Source organism: Epargyreus clarus, unplaced genomic scaffold, assembly GCF_041222505.1.
Source record: "Epargyreus clarus isolate Ecla_fem2 unplaced genomic scaffold, WU_Ecla_fem_2.2 ptg000017l, whole genome shotgun sequence".
Taxonomy (NCBI): domain Eukaryota; kingdom Metazoa; phylum Arthropoda; class Insecta; order Lepidoptera; family Hesperiidae; genus Epargyreus; species Epargyreus clarus.
In genome coordinates, this window is record NW_027332225.1 from 24,257 (window position 1) to 47,660 (window position 23,404).

At 38.9% G+C, this 23,404-nt stretch overlaps 1 protein-coding gene across 1 annotated transcript in view; it reads right to left on the reverse strand.

Annotated features, from left to right (window-relative positions):
- LOC140749091 (neurotrimin) overlaps positions 1 to 23,404 on the reverse strand; it is a 184,125-nt gene that overhangs the window by 1,244 nt on the left and 159,477 nt on the right. Inside the window, exons 3-7 of the mRNA XM_073082113.1 lie at positions 5,636 to 5,775; positions 4,349 to 4,489; positions 3,834 to 3,927; positions 2,850 to 3,043; positions 2,240 to 2,345 (exon numbers count right to left, since the gene is read on the reverse strand). Of these exons, the coding sequence (XP_072938214.1) occupies positions 2,240 to 2,345; positions 2,850 to 3,043; positions 3,834 to 3,927; positions 4,349 to 4,489; positions 5,636 to 5,775 (675 nt within the window). The remainder of the gene's footprint in view (positions 1 to 2,239; positions 2,346 to 2,849; positions 3,044 to 3,833; positions 3,928 to 4,348; positions 4,490 to 5,635; positions 5,776 to 23,404) is intronic.

Sequence of the window (23,404 nt, forward strand, 5' to 3'; positions counted from 1 at the left end):
CTGATAGCTATTGATATTCGCATAGCACATTCTATAATATAGAAACAGTAAATTTATAAACAGCAAAAGATTTCTTTTGCCGTTCATATTTGGACGAGTTTTACGGTGTATTTTCTGTTTCAGCGTTCTGTTTCAAGTTTCCTTTTTACCCGACTGTCAAGGATGGGTTATGTTTTTCGCGCGTATCTTGTATGTTTGTCTCTCTTTATTTGATCGGATCTAACAAACGGCTGGATGAATTTCAACAGTTAAGGTGTCATTATATTTGTCTCAATGATCCGAGTGTCCTTAGATAGGTGTTAGAGAAAGAAAATCAAAATGGCGGATTTTTGGCGCGAAATAGTAACACATTTCATTCAATTAAAAAAAAAGTTAACCGAACCTATCGAGTAGGGTATCAAATGAAAGGAAATTAAACGGAGATTAAAAAAACATATGTGTATATGTATAAAACAGCAAGGTGACTGACTGACTAACTAAATGACTAATTCATTTTTCAGAAATCAACGTACAGCCGAAACCACGGACCTTAGAGTTCTGAAATTTTGCACATAAGGTTATCTATATACTGTAAATAAGTACTAAGAAAGGCTTTTTGGAAATTCTACCCCTAAGAGGGTAAAATAGGGAATGTTAGTCATTTTTAAATCCTTTAATTTTGAAGCAACTACTATAAAATCTAGTATTTGGCTTTCTGGATAGGAACAAAGACACACCTATTTATCCTCTTCCGAAAAATCAACCCCATAGAGGGTAAAATAGGGGATTCAAGTTCATTTGAAAAACCGAAACAATTTTGAAGCAAACACTAAGAAATTCTGTATCTAATAAAATTCTACCCGTAACGAGGTAAAATAATGGCTGGAACTTTGAATTGCTGAAGTTATATATTTTATAGAGCATAAATGGTGGACATTTTTCGCAAAGTAGTAATACGTTTTAAAAAAAGTTAACCAAACCTATCGAGTCATCATCATCATCAACCCATTATTGTCCCCCTGCTAGGCACGGGTCTCCTCTCAGAATGAAAAGGATTAGGCCATAGTCCACCGAGCTGGCCAAGTGCGTATTGGTAGACTTCATATACCTATGAGATTTTTTTTTAATATAAGTCTCTCAGGTTGCAGGTTTCCTCGCGATGTTTTCCTTCACCGTTCAGCAAGTGATAATTGATATATATATATATATATATATATATATATATATATATATATATATATATATATATATATACATATTACATCGAGATGACTGTCTGACTAAATGAGTAGTGTTGCTATGCCAGAGTATAACGTCGCTATAACGAAACCGCTGAAAATGAGCACTACGGGGATTAAAAAATAGGGTAATATTGTTTGAACATCTTTTGATTTTGAGGCAGATACCTACTATGAAACTTTATATTTGGCTTCTGGGATAAAAATAATGAAGTGCCTATTTCACCGTTTTTGGAAATTCTACTTCAGCCTTTTTAGTGAAGTCGGGTTTTTGATTTTTTTAATTAAATTACTTGTTTTATAATGTAAAAGAAGCGGACGATCATGTTGTCTACCTGATGGTAAGTGACTACTGCCGTCCATGGAGATCTGTAATCAACCCCAGATAAGATTAGATGTTCCTACCTGAGGTTGGCCACAGATATGCCGCTTCCCCTGAGGACTAAGCTGGAATGCCTCGGATAAGTAGGGACACTTACTTCCACACCCTCTAAAGCAAAACACAGTAGTGCTTAACACTGTTGTTATTAGTACTTATTAGACAGAAATAGGTGTAGAGGTGTGTGTGGTGGGGTGCTTTTCGGTTAGAATCTATCCGCAAAATTTATTTCCATCGTCTAATTTAAATAGGCCAAACAAGTGGCCAAGTGCAAATCGTACTCGCAGACGTCCAAGGTCCAAATGCCGAGCACCTCTGATTTTTCAAAGTTATGTGCGTATTAAAAATTATTTATCACTTGCTTTAACGGTGAACTTTATTGTGTGGTCTCAGAAAAAAATGCATTAGGTTTTTTCTACAAAAATATTATTGCATCCTAAATTTAGTTAGTGCTCAGGTTTTTTGTGCGAATTTATATCCGACTGTCGCCCGTTATTAAATCAATCCAATGTTTTTCCTACCAAAGATCTAAATTTGACAATCCTGGACACAAATTGGTACATTTCAATCTATGGTAGGGGGAAATTGGTCAGATTGATTATTAATAACGGAGTATATGTGACGGTAGCGAACAGTAAGTTACCGCTAAGCACGTGCAGCACGACGGAGGCGGGCTCGAGGTTGGAGGGCGCGCAGGAGTAGTTGCCGGAGTCCTCGCGCCGCGGGCTGTAGATGATCAGGTTGCCCACCTGTAACATAATATACACTCTATTCTCATTCTATTCTCTTCATATTTTACATGCATCATTACGTCTGTTCGAAAATAAGGCGTATACAATGCCTCTAGGAACTCCTGGACTGAGAGTCCATATCTAACTGAACATACAGATACAGAAAACCACTTAATTTTTGTCCAACTGTTTTTGAGCATATGACCGTATTTATGTTTCTTTCTTTGACGTTTTTAAAATTTGAGGTGACGTTCAATTCGTCTAAATTGTAAGAATGACATAGGCTCGGTTACTTCCCTTTTCAGTATATTTTTAAGCAGATAATTTGTTTTTATGATACATAATATAATGAATGAATAATTAATAACTACTACATAAGAAGGATTAATTTTCAAAGGGAACTCTTAAATTTCAAACATTAATTTCAATTAAGGTCTATATTATCATTTAGGCGTGTGTGTGTGTGTGCTCGTATGTGTGTGTTTGCTCATATGTGTTCGCGTGTCCGCGTGTGTGTCGCACCGTGGTGTCGGGCGCGACGCGCTCCATGCGGATCTCGACGAGGCTGCGGTCGTAGTTGAGCACGCGCTCGTCGTTGTGGTACCAGAAGATGTAGGCGGGCTCCTCCAGCGCCTGCGTGATCACGCACTTGAGGCTCACCGTGCTGCCCGCCTTCACGTACAGGTCCGACTCGCCCACTATCTCGATCTTTGGCACTGAAAATTAACAATTATTTATTCAGATAACTCTATATGTATAATGTTGTATTTTAAGATACTTTTTCACACGTATATGAAAAATGTCTTTATGTTTCAACAAATTTAATATTTCCTGAGGATTTCTTAATTTTATATTACAAAACAATCAGCAATGTTACTTATAATTCGGTACGGTTGTACGCGTTGTTATAATTATTTAACGCGTATGCCCACCCGAGTCATACATAATTATAATTAATTGAAGCTTAGCATACACTTGCAAAAGACTATCCCCTTTCAAGCGTACTAAGTTCGTATGAAAATGTCTATGTTAAATTGATAAATAATTTATGAGGTTTTATTGGTTAGGTGATAAATTATCGTTGTTTAAGGGCGACGTTAAATAAATAAATGAGTGTGGGACGAGGGTCTACTCCTACTAGGTATGGTATGCCAAGAATCCATTACTTGGATATCAAGATGGTTGCTTAAAAAAGAGAAGTAAAATAAAATGTTCCATATACCTTAATTATCTTTTCCTTTATACCAAAACAGAGCGCTGTAGCCTTACGAGGTAGAGTTGTATGAAAGTCTACCTATTTCTGCCTAATGACAGCAGTGTTCGGTTTTGAAAGGTGTGGTAAGGGAGACATACTTTTCCGAGGCGTTCCAGCTAGTCCACAGGGGTAGCGTCGCATTTGTGGCCGACTTCAGGTTGTCAGCGGCATTAGCCACTTACCATCAGGTGGACTGCATGCTCGTCTGCTACTCGTAAATCATAAAAAGTGGTAGCAGTATTGTGACTGACCGACTACGTTGAGCTGCACGAAGTGGCTCATCTTGGGCTCGGTGCCGACCTGGCACTCGTACACGCCGGCGTCGCGCGCCTGCACGTACTTCACCTGCAACGGAACGAAACATATGTGTTTAGTATAGTGTTACTCAATTGACTTTATATGTTTACCATTACATACCATCATTATTCTGATGCCTAATTATGTTTAACAAAAGACTAATGGGAAAACCTCTGCCAGGCTACATTTGCAATTGTGCATAGATGGATGTTGCTGCTATGGCATTATAGGCAGTAGTAATACTAGAATATAAGTTTTTCGCAATGAGAATCTAACAGGGACCGTTTTGTTAACTTCACGTATACAAAATGTATGATTTTTTTATTATTATTCCATGTTCACCATTTTTATTAATTAAAGCTGACAAAAATGCTTATACTAATTTAACGAAATTGAACACGACAAAAATCATTACATTGATTTCATGATGATTAGTATAGTGAGTTCCGGCAAGCAGCAGCACAGGTACCTGCAAGGTCCAGGTGTCGGTAGCTTCGACAAGGAAGGCCTGGAAGCGCTCGTCGGCGATGAAGGTGAAGCGGTCGACGGTGAGGATGTGCGCGTCGCGCCGCCGGATCCACGACACCGACTTGTTGCTCAGCTGTCGCACCTGTAACCACCGTACGAGAATTTGTTTTAAAAGAGCCTGTAACTGTTAAGAATATGTAGATTGTAGACCTAGACAGTATATACATATATATATTACGTGCACCATTAACATTGTTGACATTGACGTAATTTTTTAATGCGCCTTTTCTAATAATTAATATTTCTTTTTCTAATATTACATGAAAATGTTCTATTTTTTTACAAGTATATATTTCTTATCGTCACATTATTAATAAACTAGTTTTTGCCCGCGGTTCGCGATTCTCCGATTAATCGATTTTAGATCGCCATCCCCAGTTCCCGTGGGATTTCCGGGATAAAAACTATCCTATGTCCTTTCTCGGGTCTTAGACTATCTTTGTAAAAAAAATCATTAAAATCGATTGAGTGGTTTAGGCGTGAAGAAGAGCTAACCAGACAGACAGTCAGAGTTACTTTCGGATTTATAATATTAGTAAGGATAAGGATAAGTAATTGTTTATTAAATCTAATCTATCTGTTGATGATTTTACAAAAGGCAATTTACGAATTATCCCGATGTCGTGAATAGATTTATAGAACTCGTCACACAAACGAAAATTATTTTATGTTTGTGTGTATTTAGAGAAAAAGTATCTCCTTATTTCATAAAACAAGACTGGAGGTGGGAACAGTACCCTTACCAAGAGTTTTTACGTTTTGACAAATATGACTGTTTTGGTATTTGTTTACGTATTGGCCCATACTCTTTCCAAGTTGTGACACAATCCACTAGGGGCGCTGATTGGAAATTGTATGGGCAAATACGTAAACAAATACCAAAACAGTCATATTTGTCAAAACATAAAAACTCCTGGTAAGGGTACTGGTCGCCACACTTTCACGCCACACATCAGCGGATCTTGACGCCATTACTTGTAGATGAGTCTACTGTTGTAATTAGAACTCTTTCAAACCTATCTACTTACTTCATTATCGTAAATTCGTGTATACAATGCACTCTGACCTGTTTCCCAATTTTCACGCGGGGACACTAGATAATTTCAGCGTAAAGTTATATTTACTCTGCATCTCTGCATTTGCTGCATCTGTATTGTAAAAATGTTTTTGTGTTGGGTATGTTGAGTGTAGTTCGATATGAGTGTGTGGTTGGTGTATTGTTGGTCACCTTGCAGGGCAGGTAGGCGTGCGTGCCGAGCTGCGCGGTGATGTTGTTGGGCGCGGAGGGGTCGAAGTAGGGCCCGGTGTAGAGCCCCACGTAGCGCCGGCCGCGCGCCGCGCCGCCGCCCGTCTCGCCACACGACAGCACTGCAACACGACAACGGTATCGTTAGCAACGTCAATATTTTCACAGATATTGCATCAAATATATTGCGTTTGTTGCTATTACGCGTACCGATAATGAAGAATTTACAAAACAAAACGACCATTACGTTTAATTGCATTAAATTAGCTGATTATAATATAAGTCATTTTGTTCGTAAGTACGGGATGGTCAAATCTATAAAACTCAATTTTAAACAAGTTAACCTCAACCGACTGAGATGAAATTTTGTACACACACTTGGTTATGATATCATTCTAAATCCAATATGCGCCCAATATGAATTAATTATTTATTATGACACAGATATAAAATAAAGTCTTTGTCAGTATACTGTGAAAAGTAAAATAATATCATTAAAAAGCTCGTTTGCAAAACTTTTCCTATTTTTTTAACTTCAAAGATAAAAAAAATACTTAAGAATTATATACTAAGTGATATAACCATCAGCCCTTAGGTGTTCACTGCGGGTCAGTCCTTCCGTATCCGTATCTAATAGTTAAGTTGACTTACTGGCACACCAGGAAATGACACAGCGTATCATTAATAGGACGATCACTCAAGCATTAAATATCAATTTGTATACAGTTCTCAGTAACAATAATTTAATAGTTCTCGTAAGTAAAGTCATATTACTGTTCTAATGCTAAAGCAAAATCCAAACATATCATAAAATCTGGCAGCAAGACGGAGTGTTCTGTCAGTCAGACGCCGGAGTCGGGGAGACGTATTACATCATCCTCACGACCTTTAATATCCCGTGTGTGCATAAAGTATCACTCGGCGCTGGGTCCCGGGGCGCACTCAAATATTAAATGTTCAGAATTCAGCGGCACCGCGTGGGCCGTGTCTGGCAGTCTCGGGCCGCACGCGCCTCTTGCGTCCGGCGATCGGCTACCTTCATTTCCATTTCAGATTTCCTGCGGCGCCTCCATAAAAAAAAGATTTATGTGCGACCGACCGGACCGTCGTTCGGCCGCGGCGGAGCGGCGAGGGGCGCTGCGGTGCAGGAGGGGAGGAGGGGGATCTATGGGCGACGGGTGATGGCTCCTAATTAATTACGATAAGAAGCCGCGAGGAGGCGCCGCCGCTCGCTATAAATCGCGCCGTCCGCTGGCGCTCGCACATCACTGCGTAATTTACTACCCTCTGCGCTCACTGCTTGTACCTTGTCACTTATTAAGTGGCGCTTCATTTTTTTCTTGTTACAGTAACATTTTGTTAAGTAGCTCCTCTGAGTACAGTTTCTGATTTTTAACAAGAATCCTAGATATTTTCCAGAAAAAACATAGTCTATTTAATAGATTATGTACTTTTTTTTGGCTTGTCGCAAAATTCCATTGTTGACAACAGATGACATGTTAGCCACATTTAACCAATATTTTATTTCACGTGTAAGTCATTAGTACCTAGTACAAAAATATAAACAATAAATATTTTTTTACTTCTCAATAACTGAAGTTCGAATAAGAAGGTAGAATATACAGGGTGAATTTTTAAAACGGGCCTTCAGGGCCAAATCCGAAACTATAAGGATTAGCGAAAAATGCTGAAAGGAGTTACGAGGCCGATTTTGATAAAAACTAAAACTGCATCACTACTTTTTTAAAATAACTTTTTCCCTAGCCGGGAATCGAACGAGTTCATTTTGAAAAAAAATACACCCTCTATATTATTCCACTATCTGATAGTGTTGCTTATAAGGATCAAAATCTGGGAAGTAATGATAAATGACAAACTAAAGGAAAAGCCTCAATTTTAAGAAAATACATATTTTTTTATATTAATTTGGCAGTTAAGTTCCCGCCATTCATCAATTTAAACATTTCGCGTATTAACAATTTTTTGGCTCAATGTTTCAAATCATTCGAAATGGATGTTTTGTTCTTCAAGAATTTATATTATTATGTCCGACTTAGTTAAGGTTACTTTTAGGACCATTATAATAGATTTAACTTGCTATGGGCGGAGATTCGTTTAATACAGATGTAAAATTGACAATTTGCGAGAATGTCTTTTTCGAGTCAAATCCGAGTGATAACTAAACAAAGAGATATAGAAAATTATATTTACTGTTGAAACGTAGTTATAAACAACAAACAATAACAATTTACTATTTAATCACTTATCTATTTTTATTAAAAAATAAATCCTAAAAACGGCGGTAATTTACTTGCCAAACTATTACTTTCTCATACTAAGCCGTATGTCACGGTTATAACATCGAATAATTAGTTGATTAACCAACAAATTCTTCAATGGTATGACTTACGTATGTTTCTAAAGAATTACACATAAATCATTTGTTATGTATAATCCTTAAGGATTAGTATGGCAATGTATGGAAAAATATGTATTTTCTTCAAAATTTTCCTTTTCCTTTAATTTGTCACATAACATTACTTCCCAGAATTTGATCCTTATAAGCGACACTATCAGATGGTGGAATAATATAGAGGGTGTAATTTTTTTAAAAATGAACTCGTTCGATTCCCGGCTAGGGAAAAAGATATTTTAAAAAAGTAATGATGCAGTTTTAGTTTTTATCAAAATCGGCCTCGTAACTCCTTTCAGCATTTTTCGCTAATCCTTATAGTTTCGGATTTGGCCCTGAAGGCCCGTTTTAAAAATTCACCCTGTATTAGCGTGACATAACCCTAACACACCCTAGTATATTCGACCTACCTATATTATGTGTCTCGTGGAACAATGGAGTCACAGCGAGTCACACACCGACACCAGTCTGACTTGCAGCTTCAAATGAAACATTTATGTTCTGGTATGAGTCCTACACACACTACACTGGATGATTGGGTATGACGTGATTAGATAGAAAACTTTAGTAGTAATATTCTAAAGCACATATCACTGAAATAAGTTAGTCAATTATGAATATTACGAATACTATTCAAGATATTGCTTACCTAACTCACACTGTGAATGTAACGAAAAAGCAAGCCAAGCAAAAGTTTTAGGAGCATCTCTAGTAAATGTATGGCTCTTATAAGAGACATAGTTGAGGAAAGTTTGGCCGCCACTGCAAGGCGGGCGCTCGTGGGGCGCGGACGCATTCCTCCTTTAATTAATATGTTACCGACGGCGCCAGTGGGCACACAGAATTACTGGTGAATTTGGCAAGCCACTAGTGATGTATTTTTTGAAGAGCTAACGTTAATAATGCAGCTAGCCCTCAGGGCGAGGGTCGTGGATTACCTCGGGGATGAAATATTTATAAAGTGCGGATAGGCGGTGCAAGGGAAGGGCGAGGAAGAATTGTCAGCGATCAGGGGGAATAAGTTGTTATTTCCGCAGCTGTGAGAGGTACTTAAAATAAAATTTTTTTAGGCGCTCATTCAACTTGTGCCGCGCTCACGGGGATATCAATTCAAATAGTGTCGATACATTCTTACGCAGACACACACGGCTGTAAACCATTTGGTATAATAGTTGTATATCTGAACATTATTCATTACGAAGAGGTTTTTGTATCGTTATGGTTTAAAAGATTGTGAAAAATGCAGACCATTTTAATTCAACCAAAACAAAAAATCAGTTTCGTAAAATTATCTTTTACTTCAATTACTTAAAGATTGCAAATTATCCAGTGTTTTACTACAGACAAATATTATTTAACAGATATAGTATAGGTACTAAAAATCGGAATACCGACGCGAACGGGAGCCGGCAAGAGGAAAATGCAAAAAATAAAACTAAAAGTGAAGCGATTAATTTTTGCCGTTACCTAGTTTCTACGGACCGGCGATTTATCTTCGCGACAAAAAGCGTGCGCTGGAATTATCCCCGTTCTTAAACTGTGACGCACACACCGTCGCAGTCGCTTAACACACGAACGTAAGATCATCATCATCAAATCATAATGTAGGGATTGTAGTGTTGGGGTATGCTTTTGTAAATGATATTTAATTGATTGCTTGAGTAGTAACTTCACGAAATGTTCCCAGTTAGCAATAAGCGGCGTGCTTGCTGCTGATTTAGAAGGCCCCTTATCAGATCCGGATTCTGGTTATACGTGCCGACACAAAGTTTAGCGAAATCAGGTTAACGCCGATGACATAAAGAAGACACTTTTCGTAAGGTAGTTCACAAAAGGCACAGTTACACTCGATACAGACATTTAATACTCGGTTTCCGGAAATTCAGTCCACGGGCCCCTTGGGGCTCCGTGCGTGGTTGACAAGCACGTAACCATTGTGCAACCTGACCTGATATCTCCGCGACGGGCTCTACGAAGGCGCGGTTCGCTCGAGGCGTGCGGCCGGGGCTGGCGGCGCGCCAACCGCGGGGCCCCTGTCCGCTCTCACCTACTTACATTCTGTGCAACGTTCAGTACATTTATCTGGACGGTGTATCTGCGGCTATTCGTTCCGGCGGCTGCTGTTCGATAGGTTAGGCACGTTGCGGTTACCATTTATATTTATACGCGTACGCGTGTGCCCGTGTTACGACAGTGCAACACGTCGCCGTGAATATTTATACAACGTTGTTTATTTTGTTTTGTTTCAAAAGGTTCAACACAAACTGTGTCTATAAATTGATGTTCTATACAAAGGTATTACGAATAAGAAATAATTAATTTATTGCCCCTAATTTTTGAGGAATTTACGTTACCATTTTATTACACTGATGTTACACGATTAATTTATTTTTCAAGATTAAACGACGAACGAAACAGGTTGGATAAGAAAATGTACAAAATATTTTTAAGAAGTTCTTATGTTAGCATTTACTCGCTTCTTCATTTCCACCGGCAATATCCGCGGTCGGTGTGCGGTACGGGCGGGAGCGGGGCAGGGGAGGGGGTAAAGCCGTGGGGGGAGGGGTAGTACCGGACGCGATAAAAACCAAATTTATTCCGATTCCACGCCGCGCGCCGCCGATACAACCGGCAACCGACACGTTCAATAAGTTCTACCAAAATACTTCTCCGACCACACTTATGCGCGTATGTTAAGCTTATATTTGGAATCTTTTGTGACATGAATATTTCGGACGAAGTCCTGTACACAGTGTATTGCATATAAGCAAAAACTAATATTTGAAACTTTTTTTAAATGTCACGCTTTTGGGGATTATCAGGGATTGAACATAAATAACAAATGGTTAGTTTTAGGAATTTAGCACGATATAAAATATTTCGGTATAGTACTAAATTTTAAACGCAATTTATGACTTATCTAGGTCAGTTACTGATGTTAGTACACTTTTAAATCAACCGCTTCATTAACTGGTGTCAGTCAAATGTGTAATTCTGTATGATACATTATGTATTTTTTCGCTGAATTATTAATACTAAAACTATAACATCCAATATGCGACCGAGTTTCCTGTAGGACTACCATGAGTTTACAAAAGTATTACTCGCTAGCGACTGCGTAAAATAAATGTATGAAAAATTGTACAGCGCCTCTGGTGGTTACTCGTAGAACTAAAATCCGTAGTGACGTAACTCGATACGTAAAAAACCTATCGAAATCAAATCGCTAGCGAATGTCATTATGATCTATTGCCATACAAATTCGGTCCCATGAGTCATTAATTTGACAGACGTTGTCAAGAAATACCGTAACGATAGTAGTTATGTTATTCACTAGCAAAATGACAATAGTTTTCTATTTACCATTTCTATAGTGGCGTTTCTATGCCAACTCATGGTAATGCTACTGTTCTACGAGCTATCGCTGCCGTCTATGCGTCGAGTGCTACGACGCTACATCGCTACGGCGGGCGCGCGGACATGGGAGCCGCGAAGAAACATAATCACGCCGTCGTAAAGCCGGCTCCCGTGTTATTAAACTTTATACCGGCAGCTCGGTACGCTCTTCTTCGCTTTAATGACCGCCTCGAGTGCGACATTATTTACTGGAGTGACGTGTCATATCACAAGAAATTTTAGCGAACGAAAATTGGTACCGCTGTGACAGGATTTTATGTCCCTAATGTTAAACTAAAACTTTACTTATATTAAGTTTCGAAACGTAAGAAGGAATCGTGTACCGTTTGCGACTTGGCACCGAGCCTAGAATTAAATTCGTACGAAGTAATTTTCGAATTTACTAAATCATGACAATTACACTATTCCTGAAGCACTTTTCGCGGTTGCTGGGCTGCGTGTAATTTTCCCGGGCATACTCGCAATAATAATTTGCGGCTATTACGTTCGCAGTCAATCCTGATGGCCTACATAGGGAAAAGAGGAGACGGTCGTAACGAGTTTAACGAGGCGCGTCTAAGTACCGTACAGTGAGCTGACACAGTGGTACAATGCGTCCGGCGGCGAGTACGTATAACAGTTACATTGTTAGCAGCGGGAGCGCTGGAGGGCGCCGGAGGGCGGCGGAGGAGCGCGCACAAAGCCGCGGCCGCGGGCGAGGGCGCCACTCCTCGCTTTCTTTTATTAATATTTCGTTCACCTCGTCTCGGGAACGCGATTACGTAACGATATACATTTCTAATTTATTATCTCGGGAGAGTACGCGACACTGAATTAATATGACTGATGCGATGAGCTTCTTAATGAGCTACCGTGTAGCGAGAGCAAGCCGGCCCGGGACGCGGTGTGGTCAGCGGAACCGACATTTACAATTATTATCTTGTGTGTAACACATATATGCCTTTTATTATACTTAACGTTTGATATAAAAAAGTAATAATAATAATTTATTTTAAGTACAATAATTAAAGAAAAATTTATTTTGTTGTATATTAATGACAGTAACAACGTTATTAATCAGTTACTGTATAAAAGTTATTGAATTCAAATGAAAACACTCGAGTAAGTGTATTGGTCCCATATTGTAAATTTAAGCTTTTAAATATTTAATATGAAGGAAGATTCTAAGGTCTGGAACTTTCCGTTCGCCACAAAGGCGAGGGTAACAAGAAGCCAGCTGAATATAAAGCACAGGGTTTAAATGTTACAAAGGAATCCGTATCAATATTGCGTTTGTTGCGGTCCGGGCGTCCGGCAGAGGGCGCGGAGGAGGCTCGTGTTTATCCGAGCAGCGAGAGATTGCCACTTATTGATATTGGCGGGCGGTCGGCCGAGAGACTTATCTCTGGAAACCGCACAAAACAATTCAAATACCATTCTAAAAGGTCCGTCGAAAAGGTACGCGGCTGTGTTCACTATTGAAGTGGTTTTTATAAATTATGTCATTTATAAAAAGTGTGTATGTTTTCCTTATTACTCTATTATTAACTCTTAAGATTGTTTTCTTTTATTTGAAATACACAAAATTTTAGTTTACAATTGATAAAAAGGTAAATAATAATTGTTAGGATCATTTAATCGTTGACGTCTCGATAAAACTTGGTCTTTTAGTGAATGCTTACAGGGTGAACGTTGAACGCGTCATGCAGTTGAACAAACAAGTGTAATACAGCGCTAAAAGTATAATTTATATATTGCACGTGAGTGCTCAATGTACAACCAGCATTCAATAGTCACGCGAGTCTTGTTGTTTGAACTTGTGGTAATGTCAAAACAGTGTCGCTTCAATCGATACGAAGAATCGAAGTCGATTTAAAATAAGTTATAACCTAATTTCAGAATTAATCGTGTTCTTGAATTAGAAATAGAATTAGTATTTTTAATAGATTAGGCGTATTTGATCATGTTCGTTTATATTTTTAACAAATATCAACATAAATATTTGTAGAAAAATACTTTTTAAGAAAAAAACAATTTAATGGACGTGTGGCGCACGCGAGGTCACCGCCGTACGAATGTAGCCGAATGTTCTATTGGGAATATGGATTGATTTGATTAATTACCCTCTCTGGTGCGATGCCAGCGGCGCTCGTCGAAACAAAGATTACTAATGGGTTCCCGTTCCCGGCCTAGATTCGCGCCTCGTTACAAATGTCTAGAATTCATTACCCGCCGCCGCCCCATTCATTATCGCTGAGTTATTGCTCGCAGCTCATGAAAATTTATAACATAAATTGTTCAGGAATACTTATCGTAATCGAGCATGGCCGTCGAGTGCCTAATGAAGCCGGCCGGCGCGCGCCATGCTGTGCGTCGTACTGTGCGCCATGCACCGGCCGCTCACACTCTTTCGGAGCATATTAGTAATTTTCGCTTCGTTATTACAATGTTAAGATGCGTACAATTATGACGACTACGCCGCCGACGAGCTTGGTTGCGAAAGGCTCGTAAGCGGTATGTGTGTATTATGTTTACGCGCCGCTCTTGCAGCGCGTGCGAACTGAACTTGCGATAAGTGCGTGCGCGGATCTCATGCATATTGGGAGGCACGTGAGCTGTAGATAAAGAGATGTGTGAAACAGACGCAGTTACAGCTCGCGCGTAGTAACAACTATTTAATATAATCATATTTACATAAATCAACATTTATGAAAGTAAGGTTACATATAATAGACACATATAAAAAAGAGACGAAGAAAAAATATATTTAAGAGCCCATAAGTTTCAGGGTAAGAAGGGCTAAGTGGATGCGCTTAACATAATTGCCCCTGCAAATGTAAGTTGACATAATGTCGGAGCGGGAGGGTCGCGGAGGATGTAATGCGAAATCTTAAGCATTACGTTAACCCAATTAGTCACTCGTCGCTAACTTAATTTGTTCGCGCCTAGCTGCGCCAAAATCTCACTTAAATATATTCAAAGCGACTGGGAGCAAACAGGGCGTATGCGCACCGCGCGGTGCGGGCACGGCGCGGTGCGGGTACGGGGCGGTGCGGGGACGGGGCGGTGCGGGGACGGGGCGGTGCGGACACGACGCGGTGCGGGTGCGGGGCGGTGCGGGGACGGGGCGGTGCGGACACGACGCGGTGCGGCTTCGGGCCGGGCGGACATGGCACGGTGCATGCCACTCTGAAGTCTTAAAAGAGGTACAATGAATTTACATCGAAGAAGAGGATGTAAGGATAATTACTTATTAGCTTGTCATCGTCCTAATATGCATATGCAACTTATTTTTCAATTAGATGTGCAAGTTAGGCTAACTTAGATTACGATTAGAGATGCGACGAATAGTGGTTTCACCGAATAACCGAATACCGAATAATATTCGGTTTCACCTTTACCGAACCGAATATTCGGCCGAATTATTCGGTTAACCATTTATTTATTGTCATTTTGTCAATAATGTGTGTTCATTAACACTTTAAAATGTTGATTTGAGTTTTAAAAATAAATGCTGATTTAAGGTTTAAAATAAATGTTCACTATACTAACTATAGAAGTAATAAATGTGTTGACTTAAGGTATCAAAATAAAAGTTGATTTGAAGTTTAATCGCTTTATTTTATTAGCTTTATTCAACACATTCTTCATAGGATTTGAGTTTGACTTGTAATATAACATAAATCTTACAAAAGAAGTTTTGTGTTTTAGTCCTGTACCATGTCGTGTACACAAGAAAAAAGAAATACTCGAACCGAATATATTCGGCACCAAAACCGAATAATTCGGCCGAATACGAATACAAATAGCAAAAAAGATGCCGAATACGCCGAATACCGAATACCTACCAAACGAATATTCGGCGCATCTCTAATTACGATGGTGGAAAATACGACCTGTGGAAGAGAGTAGATTTATGACTATAAAAGTCTTTGGCGCATTTGCCTTTTCTGTACTTGGTGAAACCGATGGTTGATATATAGCGTGGAATCACACCTTACACCTCCCCCGGCCTCTCCCTGCGGGCATCTCTGCCGACAATAATTCCCGTTTTGAAGCCGTGCCCCCGGAGATAATCGCCTTCCTTCAGTAAATACTCTTCGCTTCGAGAGATATAAAAGGTTTCACAAAAACAGCGGAATTGTGACGGAGATGCTACCCTCTCTCTATATTAATACAACGATAATCCCGAAGAAACATTTGTACAGCGGCGGTAAAAGCGCGCGTGTCGTGGTGACTTTAACTTAGTACTTAGAATGGATACAAATTTGTAAAATGTTTTTATGCAACAACTATTATATATTTAATTACTTTTACTACTTCATGTAATGATTATAATATTGTATGTTGTTTATATTTTGCGGGTTTCGTACCCAAAGGGTAAAAACGAAATGTTATCGCTAAGCCTCTGTGGTCTGTTTGCCTGTCACAGGGCTCTATCTCTGACTCATAACAGATAGAGACTTGAAATTTTCACGGAATATGTGTAATGTTGGCCGCTATGACAACAAATACTAAAAGTAAAAAATAAAATTGAAATAAATGAGGGTCGCTATATATGTATGTAACCGCTATTACTCGGCGTTATAATAAACACAAATGAAATTTTGGTGATACACAACCCTCCATGTAGTAGTTCGACTATCATCATCATCATCAACAACCCATTGCTGTCCCACTGCTGGGCATGGGTCTCCTCTCATAATGAGAAGGATTAGGCCATAGTCCACCGCGCTGGCCAAGTGCGTATAGGTAGACTTAACATACCTTTGAAATATTTTTTATAAATCTCTCAGGTATGTAGGTTTCCTCACGATGTTTTCCTTCACCATTTAGCAAGTGATAATTAATTTCTAATACGCACATAACTTTCTGAAAAATCAGAGGTGCATGCCTGGGATTTGAACCTCGGACCCCTCGATCGAGAGGCCGAATTTCTGAACCACTAGGTTATGACAGGAGTTCGACTAATATTAGGTCAATTATGAAGTCAAATAATATTAGAATATTATGTGAAATTACAAGAAATCTACCATTTTAATTTTTCACGTGGCGTATAGAGGAATGCGTGTGTATACAGGAAACCGAGCTGGACAGAATGCATGTAAGTATGCGAGTAATGGAATATTTAGAACGACATGACTGCAAGACTTCAACATGGTTTAATACCGCAGCACATTCCCGCCCGTAAATAACCCTTTGTGGCTCCGTCGCTGCCCCGCACACCCTTCGCGCACCTTGCATTGCTATAATACTTTTCCATATTCCAATTACAGATTTTACAAGTTATAAAAGTGCATTAACATTATCGCATTCTATACTCATTGCCTGATACAACGCTTTTTCCTACGTCGTAGGTACCACTTATACACCCAAAGAGAGTGCCACGAACGAACACTCAAGCTCAGATCAGAACCCGCCATCCATTACGCGTCAGATCGGTCAAAAACTTTCACACGCGTGTTAATTAAGTGCTCGTAATAAGCGCATGCTCGGGGCCGCAGCAGATACGTCGCGTCGCTGTTGGCTCGTAATGCGTTGTGTTGGCAGTTTGCATGGCTCTGCAGCCTGAACACAAGCTGCTCGCACACGCGGTCATTGTTACTAAAACTATACAACAAGTACTATACTTGTCTTATAAATGAAACGACACATGACTATTTATGCTTGTACTCCCTTGACTATGTGTCACTTTGAATTTAGTGTTTATGTGGTGTAGTCTAAACTCGATTACACTTAGCTCTAAAAATATTTACTAATAAAATATAATGCAATAATCAAATGGTGTTCTATCGGAATGTTAGCAACATCAAAAACCAAAATAAAACGTAAGCAATTTAGAAGGACAATAAGGCTCAGAACGGGTGATTTAGCTTTCTATGTGTACGATGTTCATAGGTTTTGCTAGCGTTACACAATGGTGGTGAATTACAAAAGTGTCTATATTAGTAGTGGTCTAAGATCGGAATTAGGCTCGACTTTAACCAACCCGTTTAATGCATGGAACATATATTATATCTAAATTAGTATGTGAAAAATATATAGCAAGTCGGTTGGATAGTGTTTTCGCTGTATTGGGAACAATGAAAACCTGTGTATTTTTTGATTGATTACAGATAGTGTTATCGATTAAAATATAAAACATGAGGGAAATTTATAACCGACGCCAAAGTTGCATCAGATTTCATGATGGATTTCATCATATTCGATTCAATAATTATGCTGTATTTTATTTTTAGTGTGAGACGATACCGCATCAACAGATAAATACGCGTAGTCCATTGCGGCATTAAAATAACAGATAATAGCTGTCGCCAGTAATGAATACTTGTGGAGTAATCGGCGTTCACTCTTTACAGTATACCGATTTTCTATGTCCAAAATTAATAATTATTTTTTGACGAAATTACAACCAACTTCTTTATTGTCTGTGTTCTATAATAACTAAGTTCTTAGGGCCCAAATGAATATGAGGTTCATACTGTTGCTGGAAACATCAATTAGGATGAATTGAGGGCAAATAAGAACTGCGAAGTTAGTAAAGGGGAGAGGGGGGGGGAAGGGTCCTCAACCTTGCGGCTTATCTCTGCAGCGAGTCATCACTCATCCGCTTGGTTTTTGCGCGACCTATTGTTTTTTAACAAGATTTTTGCACGTAAGTGCGAAATTTCGTAATTTATATTAATAGTATTATTTTTAGCAGTCGTATGTCATACACGCATTTTCCTCACGTTACCAAATCTCGTTAATCTTCAGCCGTACTGAGACGTTTTGAATGTCTCTATAGGCATGATTCGAATTTAGGACGATATTTATGAATCTACGGCGATTAGACACGTCCCCGCCTTACATTACTGTATTATATAATACAATCGTGCGTTTATCATGTATTTAAAGATATGGCGTAGTTTATTATAAGTAGTGTTAAGTTTTTATATGAATGACTCGGTAATTCTATATGGTCTTTATTATTGCACTGTTATCCGCAGCTGTGAATGATTAGGTGTCACCTGATAAGTACGTGACATATGGAACCGAGAAGTTGATTACGAGCAACCGGCAATCTCTTGCGCGACGCAACACAAAACATAATGTGTCTTCACTCCAGTTAGCGATAGATAGGATGGCATAGCAAGCCAGGCAGCTTTAAAACAGAGTTCCTAACCTATTATTATTAAAGCTTCAGCCATCGACTGCTTGGATAGCGAAAGATGGTTTATTATAAACAATTAATTAGTGTAATGTAGTGAAACTAAAATAATAAGAAAGCAGAGTGTAAAGGGCGCAAAGACCAGCAACAAAACATTAGCGCGCTGCCGTCACCTGCTCTCTCGTTAATATTTAAAGATTGATTGCTTCGCGCGACTGATTGTGCGGCAGGGAACGCCGACAGTTGTAATAATTATAGGTGGCGCTTGTAACGAAACACCATTGTGTTTTATTCTTTCAAACATAATATTTATGCTGTTCGTACTAAATGGAAATATATAAACTTTCACTTTGCAAAAAAAAAATAGATGTAAACTCGTCAACGAGAGGTTTTCTGTTGTATTTAACCCCACATATTATTATGTGAGCTAATACACGCCTTAACAACATAAGAATTCTTCCACATCTTTTAAAGTTTAAACTTAAAATAGAAGTGGCATAAGACAGGGTTTGGATCAGTTGTTCGGGAACAATGCAGCTCCCGGCGCCTCACCGACACCTTGTCGTAATGAATTCCATCGCTATGCAAATCCTTCTCACTCCGCCTCGCTCCTCTGTTTAGCATTTCAATGCCGTAATTCCACCCCAATTATGCTAATTAATTACTTTTGATTGTCGTTAATTGGTATACGGTGTAAGTAAGAGGGCTCGACAATTTTCTGTAAAATAAATATTTACGATACGGTCGAGTATCCAATATGGCTCCGTGCTGTTTACAGGTTTCAGTAATTTATTTCTCTCGAAGAGCCGTTATTTTGGTATACGGCAGTTTCGTACGAACACCGGTTACAGTATTAAAGGATTCTTAAGCGCTGCAAGTATATTTGTCATCGCGGGTTTAAGCAATTTGTTTAAAATTTTTGTACGGAATCGCTAAAGTTATGTTGGCCGAGAACTCTGCGGCGGCTTACCGTTTCAATGATATATGACGTGTCGGCGAGCGCCGCAAACAGCCATGTAATAGGATTGAACAAACTTCTCTGACAAGTTACTTTTCATCCTTTTTAGATTTTTGTACTAGAACGAAAGAGCCTAAACTTTCTTGTCTCAAAAAAGGTACCATTTCATTTATTTGAAACTAGTTTTTGCCCGCGGCTTCGCCCGCGTTTAAAAGAAAATAATATGACATACTAACATACATAAAACTGAAAATTCGTACCTTCATTGAAATACCAGTGGCGCCATCTGGCGAAAATTGGTCGTACCAACTCTGATACCTTCGTGGGCTCATGGACAACAACTTTGCTAAAGATCAAATGCAAAGGTTACGATTTGATCAAATGCAAAGGTTACGATTCAATCCTTACTAATATCGATTAAAATAATAGATTTTTTTGGTCCAAAAGATCGATTCTCCGATTAATCGATCTTAGATCGCCATCCGTAGTTCCCGTGGGATTTCCGGGATAAAAACTATCCGATGTCCTTTCTCGGGTCTCAGACCATCTTTGTACAAAATTTCATTAAAATCGGTTCAGTGGTTTACGCGTGAAGAAAAGACAACCGGACAGACAGACAGACAGACAGACATACAGACAGACGGAGTTACTTTCAGATTTATAATATTAGTAAGGATATCATTTTAAAATTGTTTATTGATTTGTTGATGAAAAAGTCCATCCATATAAATAACATCAAAAGTGCAACACTTTGAAATTAAACAATTTGTCTTTCCGATATACAAGAGATACCAGTTCGTGCAATAAAAATAGGATTAAAGCAATTCAACTTGTAATTGAAGGAAGAGCCACAAATTCAATTACCATTTTACCCTATGGATGTAGATGAGCAAATGATGAGCCGGAACAGATACACGTTAGTATAAGATACGCTCTAAGTCTGCAACAAGTAGGTTTTGGTGCAAACAGTGAGATGATGTTGTGTGTAATTGCGACGGTGATCGAGTGCAAGTCAGTCAATATCCGCGCGAACAGGATGCCCGCTGCAGGCGGTAAGGGCGGCAACTACGCCGAAGTAACTTTCATACGAAACTGCTCGCGTTATTGAAATTGTTTGGTGTTCGTGATACTTAACCATGCCATTAACTTAACTAATGTTTCTGACAAATTATTTATGATCGTAACTTGTTAATAAATTACTCTTAAATTCCGTCATTTAATATTTTAACTTGTAAGCATTCTATCGAGTCGATAACAAATCTAGAGAGCGTTAAACTGGCATACTTACAAATCTCACTAAATCTATAAAACCTCGGCGGTGGGAAATGAAACTTTATATTACACATTTTATCTAAACTGAAAAATAAGGGATATCATCACCATTTTCCTTATCATGTTTCATTGTTCAGCTGTAACTTAGAAAAGGTAAGCTAATTTGCATTTGACTAGAGGGACGAGCTATCTGTCTGTTAAAGTCGGGTTCCGAGAGGCCTAGATCCTCGTAAACGGCGACCTTGCACCACTTAGGACCCGTCAAGTTATTCTTTACTGCCGGGGGTGCCGGTGTGAAACGCCGTTACGAATTCTCGCGTTAAACGTCTTAGCTCTCTGGCTTTCAAGTTTTTATTGAAAGCGAATGGAATGGAAAAGGATTTCTCTTCTAAAAGTACATGGGCGAGGGTTTATAGATACTGCTTCTCGTTGTGTATAAATTGGCCCGGCAGTTGTAACCTAAAAAAATTGCGAATTCTGTAAAGAATTTTCAAATGTCTACTATGAGCCTAGCAAGCAGAGATATTTTCATGTTATTACTAGATATGTAATATATCTCTACTTTAAAGGTATAAATGTTGAGAGTATTGAAGTAGAAGTATAACTATCACAGTGTTAAGGTCGAATTGCCGCCCCTATATAGAAAAAGTTGGCGAAATAAGGTCATTGTACTTAAAATTTTGCTGCTCCCTAAGCGCGCCCTCTGTGGGTCGTGAATTGATTTTCGAAGCCCTTCCTACCTAAATTACATATTGTATAATATGAATAACCTGATTTTGCTGCCCAGACCACGTATTTTTATTGTAGAGTTGAAGGTGGTAGAACCCTTTGTGGTTCGACTCCGGCGGCACCTCCGTCACACCTATTTCTGCCTATTAACACCAGTGTTAGACGCTGCTGTGTTCCGGTTTGAAGGGTGTGGTAAGGGAGACAAACCTTTCTGAGGCATTTCAGCTTAGTCCGCAGGGGTAGCGGCGCATCTGTGGTCGACCTCAGGTAGGAATATCTAATCCTATCTGAGCTTGATTGCATATGTCCATGGGTGGCAGTAACAACTTACCATCAGGTGGACTGCATGCTCGTCTGCTACTCCTAAATTATAAAAAAAAAACTTGCGATTGAAATGGTGAAAATATGCTGTATTTTAGTATAATTTCGCCAAACAACATTTAATTCTTAAATCTATTTTGAGGTACTAGGTGTATTGTATACGATATATTGTTAGCGTACAGCAGTACTAAAATAATTAAATAAGCAAGATATGCGGAGTGCGTCGGTGCGTCGGTACGTCGTACCCTCGCGTGATGTTTATTGAAAGGGGACTCCCTTATAATGCATATATGTGTAGTATATTATTTTATGGATACAGTCTGGAGCCTTTCTCCGCGCCACATTTTAATGTGTGAGTGTGTAGTGGCGGGCGTTCATTAACAAACTCATTTGCTTTAAGTGTGATACTAGAACTAGGTGTATAATGTTAATGCATTTCATAAGCAAACTGCATATTCATTTACAGGAGTAAAATATTATGTTGTTATGATAAGGTTGCGTGTTAAATGTGAGACGTTGCAAATAATGGATCGCAACTGAATTCCTTTCTCGCATATTTACTGACAAAGTATTCAATCACGTAGTATAATTAAAATTTGCACATCGAAAGGGTAAAAATAAGATAGACATAGAATAGGAGTAAGTAGAAGACTGTTCACAAATATAAAAATGTATGCAAAATTAAGGAACAAAGGTGTAAAGAATTAAAGAGGAACATACAACAAAAATGAATGTGAAACGTTTAATCCCTTTGCGTTTTAGAGATTTTTTTGTGACAGTAGTTACGGCCCCGAGCGAGACGGGCGAGCGGGCGAGGCGATGCAGTAAGGCGACGCGGGCAAGGCGATGCAGTACGGCGACGCGGGCAAGGCGATGCAGTACGGCGACGCGGGCGAGGCGATGCAGTGCGGCGGCAATGTAGATGGTCGCATTCAGATGTAGAATCGTGGAATTCACTGAACAAATCTACTAGATTCGAGGTCGACATTTCTCAAGAATTTTTAAATGAGACTCGTCTGGTGGGTGAGATATATACATTTAATGTATGATATAGATCCTTAGTATCTAGGTACATAAAATACATTTAGAATAGTAAAGAGAAAAGTTTCGTTCACGCCAAAGTAAAACTAATAGCGATTTTTTTAATCAAACATAGATGAAAGAAAATTTAAAATAATTATAGTTCAAAAAACTAAAAAACACGCTTTTTTGAACTATAATTATTTATTAATTTTTAGTATTTGTTGATATAGCGACCACCATTATGCATCGTTTGTAAAAAATGACAAGTGTCTATCTATTACGATTTAAGAGAAAAAGCCCAATGACACACGAACAGACCGCAGAGGGTTTCGTTTTAACCTTTGAGTACGGAATCCTAAAAATCATTCTACAAGAGGGCAACATATCTAGTTTAAGAAAATTTGAGTTATAGGGAAATAACATTATTATTTTCTAAACTAAAAATCATGCTATAACAGTTACGCCTATTGAAACTAAAAAGCAATAATT